Genomic DNA, 8,847 nt, shown 5'->3' on the forward strand with positions numbered 1-8,847 from the left:
TTCCCCAATTTTTTTCTCGATGGCACAACTTGCGCCATTCATCCCTCCTGTGGGCGGGCCTTCTCTCTTAAAACGAACCAACCTTTTCTTTCATACGGCTACTTGCGCGGTACTTCATTCATCGAGTATCGAAGGAGGGGGTACGGGGGTTCACCCCGGAAAATTTTTCAAAATTAGCTTCTCAAAATCGTGTTTTAATGCTATTCCGACAGTAAAATTGCTAGTTCGAAAGTAGAGTAAAATCCCCCCCAAAATTTTTCTCAATGCCGCAGCTTGCGCCATACATCCCCCCTGTGGGCGGCCCTGCCGTTTATCATAGATCGATAATAATGCTTAAAAAAAAAAAAAAAAAAAAACAAATACATAACACATTATAAACACAATTACATAGTGTTGTATATCAGGAAAGAAACGCAATTATCAATGTCGCAAAATGCAAATAAAATAGTTGTTAAATAACCATGCTACATAATGTTCCATTTGTAATTATCACAAAGCCTTTCATTTGTTAGTTGGTGAGAGTATAGTTAGTTGGTGGTGTCCCTTTTCAGCACTGGGACTATATGAGGCGTAAATTGATCGTTCCTATAACCTTGAGTGAACGTACCACTGAATCCTCAGCCGATCTACTACAAATTTATTTCGATAAAAGGATCGGGAAGGAAATGACTATTTCAATATTCGCTGGTAACTAAAGAGACTGTTAGTAAAGCGACTAGGCAATCGAATTTAAGTAAGCTTCCGAAATTCTACTTTACTGATAGACTAGTCAGGTAGACTATGTAAGGTTTCTTTAGTGGCTAAAGGGTATGGGTTGCCGCCCTCTGTGCAATAAGAATCATGCTATCTCATGTGATTGAATCCGAAGTTATGTTGTAAATCCACAACTAGGTTATGCGAGGAAGCTTAAATATATATTTTTAAATCTTTATATGTTGTTTGTCACTGACGAGTTAACTCCTATCATATCTTCATGCATGCACTTATTTCCTAGGTTTAGAAAGAGGGAAGAGAAGCGTCCATCAATTTTGTGTAAGTACTACACTCCTTCGTCTGGTATGACTGAGAAAATCTAATACAGTTTACCCAAAACACCGGTGTTCGAGTTGGAAATCTCCCATTAAATTCGTGTTCTCTCGTTTGTATCAAGATTATTCATACTTTCTTTACGTTTCCATTGGCATTAAACAGTTACAGTGTTATAAATCCGTGTATATTACCAAACCAACGTCTAAAGGAGACAAAAACGTAGTGCTGTAACATATTTTTAAGTACTTAAAATTCAGTCTTCTCGTCTTAAGCAGAAAACTAACCACCAGAGATTACCTTGGGAAATGAAACTGTATATGAGTATTATTATTAGTATTATGAAACCGTGTATGAGTATATGAGTATTATATGAGTATGAACATTAAACGTATATAAGTATTTTCGTCCGTGACTTAGGAAATAAATTTATTGGTACCAATTCAGATATTTTGTGTGATGAAAGAAGAGTTTTTTTATGTTCGTTGATGCCAAAGATTTAGCGCAAATCCTCTTACGTAGACTGGATTTTATTCTGTTTGTTCTCTGTTTTGTATTTAGTTATTTTTCTGTTAACTTCTTCAGAAAGCAGTTACAATTTCTTGAACCCTATATATATAAATTTATTTTCCGTTTGGTTATGTAGGTGTGAAATTGCTGGATAATATATTGTTGAGCACATCAGTTGACCAGCGGGTAGCTGTATGGCGATGGATTTACAGTTCGAGCGATAAACATATGTACGTAAAACACATCTCGGAGTACTGTAGTACTGTGCCTGATATTCAGGGAATGTGTGCATGGAAATCAGGGTAAGTATTACTATTTATAACTACAGCGAAAGTGCATTAAGGGGTCAGACTACTAAAACCGATATAAAAGCTAATCATTTTTCTTTTGCCGTTTTTCGTAAGTGAAAAGAGATAATGAAATGTAACGTACCACAGTAATAGATAATGTTAATCTACACCCGAAAATAAGAACCGGAAGAATTTTCTGTGTTGCCATCCATAGAAATTACGGTGTGACCAGAATATGAATTACCCAAAAATCTAGGTTAAGGCAGCGACTAGAAAAACGAACTCAACGGTAATTGATGACTTATAATGTTGTCTTGGCTCCTTGTTAATTACTTTTTATGTAATACTTGTATTTATTTTGTAATAAACAGAAAGGTGATTTTAATAATAATATTTGTATGTAATTTGTAATAAACAAAAAGGTGATTTTAATAACTTTCTGTTTATTACAAAATAAATACAAATATTATTTAAAAAGTAATTAACAAGTAGCCAAGACAACATAAGTCATCAATCACAGTTGGGTTCATTTTTCTAATCGCTACCTTAACCTAGATTTTTGAGTAATTCATATTCTGGTCACACTGTAATTTCTATGGATGGCTACACTGAAAATTCTTTTGATTCGTATTTTCGGGTGTAGAATAACATTATTTATTATGGTGGTAAGTTAGATTTCATTATTTCTTTTCACTTACGAAAAACGGGCAAAAGAAAAATGGCTAGCTTTTGTATCGGTTTTATTAGTCTGTCCCCTTAATATATTAATGTACTTTTTTACTGTTGTGTATTAATGTTCAATCATTTTCTGGTAAGTAATCCCTTGTATATAGTATATACAGAGTGAACTTGAAAGATGTGCACAAACTGCGGAAAGTGATTTGTGACATCAAAAATAGTTAAATGTGGCTATGAACGTCAGCAAAATGGTACATTAGACAGTTGCGCAGAGAGAGATAATTTGTGCACATCTTTCTGTTCCGTTCCAATTGTCAGGATTCGATTGTCGATTCCAAGTTGGCATCTCTGTCACTCGTACACGACGCGGAATTCGACAACATGTAAGAGGATTTTTTGTCTTCTTTTGATGTCACGAATCACCTTCTGAAGTTTGTGCACGTCTTTCAGATTCGCCCTGTATAAACAGTACATAAATAAATTAATTACTAGAAACCACATAGAAACAGTATTTATATAACATACAAATAAAAGTCAATATGACACCGGTCTGATGTTCCTCATTTAGAACTTTTTCTTCCCATTTCTCCTTTTCCTTGTCTGATAAAGGATCAGCGAAAATATTTACTTCTTTACTTTTGTTTGTTGTATGTAATAATATATATTTCTATCAAATAATATATACACTTATAAATTGAAATTATTAACTTTAGGATATGTGAAAAAGATAATATTTTTGTTAAATTATTTCAGTAGTCTCTACTAAATACTTTCTTCTGCAACTTCTTGAACTATTACCCTCGACTTACTGCATATCCTCTCATCCTGTGACTATCTCGGAAGAGGACAACGACATTACTTAAAAATACAGACGAAAAACAATTTACGAATGTCACTGGATCATGAAGCACTTGTACACGTGTTCTGTAAAACATTGAAATAATGATAATATATTAAAATAGTAGTAAGTCACTTGAGAACAAAAACAATAAATAAATACCAGAGAAACCGTTAATCTATTCACTCTCACGCCTGCCTTGAAAAGATAAGGCGCAACATAATGTTCACACTGAGTTTGTGCCTTGCTTAACTTGTGCGTAGAAAATGTGACGAGTTTTTGAATTATCACAGATTCTTACGTGGTTTAATGTATGGAAATTATTTATTTCCTACTTTTGTGACGATCACAATTAATTCTTTTGCAGAATTGACAATGTATGGATGAAAATAACTGGCAATTGAACTCCGTGCCACAGTTAGTTTTAAGCTATTATTCATCATCATAGGTATTCTGCCTTTATTGGCAGGTCACTTGCCGCAGCTGAGAAGCTTCCATGCTCCACGGTCCTCCGCTAACTTCTTCGTCTTCGCGTATGATCTTTCTGTTTTTATATCATCCATTAATTGTAGTCTCCTTCGCCCCCTCCCTCTCTTTCCCCCCACCATACCTTCTAGGACGTCCCTCATGATACAATCTCTTCTTAGGCAATGTCCCAATCAGTTTCTCTTCCTCTTCCCAATAATATCTAAAAGTGTTCTTTTCTCACCCACCATTTCTAATACTCTCTCATTCGTTTTGCGCTCGACCCAATTAATTCTTTCCATTCTTCTCCACACCCACATTTCGAAGGTTTGCAGTCGATTTTCATCACCTTTACGTAGTGTCCACGTTTCCGCCCCATACAGTACAACACTCCACACGAAGCATTTTATCAGTCTTTTTCTCAACTCTTTCTTCGAGGTCCCACAAAACAGACTTTTCTTCTTCCTAAAGGCTTCTTTCGCCATTCCTATCCTTGCTTTTATTTCACGTTCGCACTTCATGTTATTACTAAGAATACTACCCACATATCGAAAACTATTCACTTGTTCTATTTTCTCCCCTCCTACTTTTATATTTGACACAGACCCCTTCGTTCCAATCACCATGGCTTTTGTCTTTCTAGCATTTATTTTCATCCCATATTCTTCAAAGCCCTTTCTCATTTTTTCTAACATTTTATTGATTTTTTTTTCAGATTCTGCAACAAGCGCCATATCATCTGCAAATCTTATGCATCTAATCATTCTACCTCCTACCGAAATACCATCATCATCATGTAAACTCTTTTTCACTATCTCTTCTAGATAGACATTAAATAGTGTTGGCGAGAGGCAGCATCCTTGTTAAACTCCCCTTCCAATTGCACTCTCTTCCGTCAGTTCTTCCCCTATCCTAACACTTACTTGTTGGTTCATGTATAAGTTTCTTATAAGTCTTCTATCTTACCATTCCAACCCTATCTTCCTTAGAACTCCCAACAACAATTCCCAATTCACTCGGTCAAAAGCCTTTTCTAGATCAACAAATATAACATACACCTCTTTCCCTTTTTCTATAAATCTTTCACCGATAGCCCTTAATAATCCAATTGCATCTCTTGTGCCCTTGCCCCTTCTGAACCCGAACTTCTTCTCCTCAACTTCTTTGTTTGTTCTTTCATATAACCTTCTGTTCTGTATTCGGAGCAGAATTTTAGCTACATGAGATATGAGACTAATAGTTCTATAATCCTCACATCTCTTTGGGTTCGATTTCTTAGCCATCGGCATCATGATTGTTTTCAGAAAGTCTTTTGGCCATTCTCCTGTTTCATATATTTCATTGCATAGTCGGAACAATTCTTTCTTTCCCTTGTTTCCTATATTTTTAATGAATTCGATTGGTATGTTATCTATTCCGGTTGCCTTCCCATTCCTAATCTCGGATATAGCCTTTTCAAACTCATCCCTAAGAATACTAAATCCTTTATCATCCTCGCCTACTTCATTTTCTACTTCAACATTTACGCTACACGGTCTATCCCTACTCTCATATAAGTCTTCAATGTATTCTTTCCACCTTCCTATGATCTCATTTCTCTCGCTGACTACCTTCCCATTCTTATTTTCTACTGCCATCATAATACCCCCTTGTTTCCTCTGAAATTCCATAGATTTCACCTCCTTGTACATTTCCTCATATTTCCCAACTCTTTCTAATTCTTCTATGTCCTCGCATTTTCTTTTAAAAAACTCTTCCCTTGCTCTGTCTGTTTCTCTTCGTAATTGGAATGGGTTAAATATTCACACTCTTTTGCACATTGTATTTTGGTTCAATTGTTAATACAACAGTTGGAATTGCTGTATCATAATTCTCTTGTTTAGAATCGTATTGAATCGTTTATATAGGTATAATGAGCTGACATTCCCTGTGCTAGGATTTACAACTAAAAGTAACTTCGGGGATCTATTGCCTAGCGTACGACATGAAACAATAGCCTTAAAATAGATTAACAGACTTAAGTGGAAGATAAAAAGGGGGGTGGGGGGTGAAGATGGAGGATATCTGATGGTTCTCAAGCACACTAGCTTACATGTCCTAAGTTGACATCTCTCGAGAATTTGACATAGATAAATTTGTTTCTGCGGGGCTCAGGCTGTCCAGGCGACTCAAACGGATTGTCAGACACCATAGGCTCCCAAAACGAGACTCCTTAACTTCCAATGACTTTTTGTGACAAAGCCCTTGGCTAATAGAGGATGTTCTCAAACTAGCTACTGGTTGATTCAGCGGTCCTTAGCGATCGAATATTTCATAGTATAAACACCTATTTGGGCGAGCCAGTTAACTCATTAAGGAATGGAATGTTCAGATTGAATGCCAGCCGTGAGCTTAAATAAAACTTTGCTCGTAGTATATGTCATTCCTCAACTTACATACGTCATTACTTAAATACGTAATATATGAAAAGCTATTGTATAAGTATTGCAATATTCAAGTATATTGTCACTGACAAGCATTGATCGTAACATGCAATTATCTAACTTCTGTGAAATTATTGTTATTGTTGCAAGGCTTCCTCAGTCTACATTTTGAATCATGGGTTCTTTCTTAAATAAGCAGAGAGAGGCTTTCTTACAAATCTGAAGTGATATACTGTACTTTATCGTTTGATAAACTGAGAAATTAGTTTACTCCGACAAGACTCGAAGAACACTAAGAATTAGTAATTCCTGGAGTATGCAATATAATGACTTTTATTTTTAGAACAAACATTCTGACTAACGTGCGGCTGTTTCATAATTTTCATTTTTTAATAAAAAAAATGCAACGGTAATTCTAAAGAACGCTTCGAGTGACATAAGTTGACACTTATTTTCGTGTGTTAAAATAATAATTTGGCATCCAAACTAAAAAAACGCAATTGTACAATTATTAGTACAATTTTATAAGAGTACTTATTTATTATTTTTTCTTCTCTTCTTAATTTGTTTACAACTAATTCTTTTTGTCAGTGTTACTGCTTTCTTAATATTTGTTTTGTCTTTTCCAGGAAGAAAATATCAGTTTGTGTTCACGGGAAAGGAATAGAAGTGTTGGATATTGACATTAAGGACGTTTCATGATAGCATATTACGTAATGCATTATGTTTACGTTAGCTTCATGTTGAAGAAAGTAATTTGTATTGCGAAAACTGCAATGCAGTTGGAAAATGTAATAAATATCTTTTAAAAAAAATCAACATGAATTTTATTGTACAAATTAACTAACACTTAATTATACAGAGGTTTTTCCCGATCTATGATGACGATTTCGATGCACCTATCTTAGGAAATTCAATGACGCCTTCACTGATGATACTGTATTTGGTTGTCGTGCATTCTGGCTATTTCATGGCATCAAAGTTTTCATTGGAGGATGCTGTCATTCACTTCGCGCTAGGTGACGGTAATATCCGTTGTAAAAATTGTCACTATAGATCGAAAGTAACATGTGCACCACATGGACATGATTATTTTTCTTCATAGGCATTTGTTGTTTTTGTTTGTTTACTTTCAACCACTGGTATTCAACAAATACAGTAATAGATCGCTGTAACGAACGCCACTATAACGAAATGTTCTGAATTGCGAAATTAGTTTTAGGTCTCTACCTTTCTCGCTATGTAATGTGTGTTGAAGACAGTTTATTTTAACCAACGTCGAACTTTCAATATAACTAATGAAAATTTAGTATTTTTGCCTTTATTTAACTTTCCTTTTTCAAAATATAATCGATGTTCGTTCTGGGTTATAACCCACATATTATTTTCTTATTGGGATGATATGGTAGCAGCTACTTTTCATACCTCTACGCGATCAGTCGAGCAGGATAGCGATTTGAAATAAACAGGTAGCGTTATTTCATTAAAAAGCGTTGCGTGTCTTCCAATGCAAGAAGTAATACTATTTGATAATAACACTAATAGCTAAGTAAGAGCACAAAGGTGAAAATTAACCAATATCTCTACCTTACCATTTCATTTATTCATATTGCGTCATGCGTTCACTCTTTGTCCTTTGTTCGTAAAGTGACGTGTACATTGGTGTGCCTGTTAATTTATGACTCCAATATGGATAAAAAAAAAAGTAACAACAGCTTTCTTTAAAAGAAAAATGTTTCCAGTGAGGACATTCGATCGAAAAGGTGTAACAACTGTTTCAGTCTAGCCATCCTGAGGGAGATTTTTCCTAGATTTTTCTCATTTATACCAGGAAAATGCTGGGATGGTATCTAGCATATAGGTCCTAGACTGCTTCATTCCTTCTCACATTTTTCGGATAGTGTGCTCGCCTAGGGACGTCATCTCTCTTACATGACGGATTTAAGGCCATAGATACCAGTAATGCCCAGAAATATGCATAAAACAAAAGAAAGACGCAAAATACATCTGGAAGTGGAGAAAGGAGAGAAAACGAAAAGTTCAGTGTAACAAAATTTCACTATAACAAATTAATTTCGGAGACTCCCAAAATTTTGTTTTACTGTATTACTTCTGTAACTTTTGATCCCCCTCTCTATTTCAATATGATTTGTATGCTTTGCCGGTAAGAGGATTTTGGTGTGAGTTATATTTGTCGGACTGACTTTCTTACCACAGAGCTATTATTGTATACAGAGTTTAAATTCAGGTAGGTATTTGTAAAACATATACATTTTGTTTCAATCGTTACGTAACGATTACACGTTAAATATTTTGAAAGTATCACTCCAGTATAATTGACACAAGTAAGTGACTGCATATGCTCTTAAACAATATCTAATTTTAAATTTGTTGCTCATTAAGATCGGAAAACTACTTAATTTTTAGGTAAAATAAATACACATTATACTTATACAGTGGAAGTAATAAAAAATTCCAATGCAAAATAGATTTGGTAAACTCTCTAGCAATTCTTTCTTTTTTGTTTCGGGTTGAAAATATTTGTGTAAAGTTATGAGTAACATTATAGCTCGTGAAAAATAGCCGGATACGAGGTTAGCTTATTGCTACTATTTCT

At 34.8% G+C, this 8,847-nt stretch overlaps 1 protein-coding gene across 2 annotated transcripts in view; it reads left to right on the forward strand.

Moving 5' to 3' along the window:
* Positions 1-7,029, forward strand: part of LOC145662964 (tRNA (34-2'-O)-methyltransferase regulator WDR6) — an 87,166-nt gene extending 80,137 nt beyond the window's left edge. For both annotated transcript variants that reach the window (XM_081729041.1, XM_081729049.1), the window contains exons 16-17: positions 1,673-1,838; positions 6,860-7,029. In XM_081729041.1, the coding sequence (XP_081585167.1) occupies positions 1,673-1,838; positions 6,860-6,932 (239 nt within the window). In that variant the 3' untranslated portion in view covers positions 6,933-7,029. The remainder of the gene's footprint in view (positions 1-1,672; positions 1,839-6,859) is intronic.
* The last annotated feature ends 1,818 nt before the right edge of the window (positions 7,030-8,847 follow it).

This window comes from Thermobia domestica, chromosome 1, assembly GCF_964235325.1.
Source record: "Thermobia domestica chromosome 1, izTheDome1.hap1.1, whole genome shotgun sequence".
In the NCBI taxonomy this organism is placed as follows: domain Eukaryota; kingdom Metazoa; phylum Arthropoda; class Insecta; order Zygentoma; family Lepismatidae; genus Thermobia; species Thermobia domestica.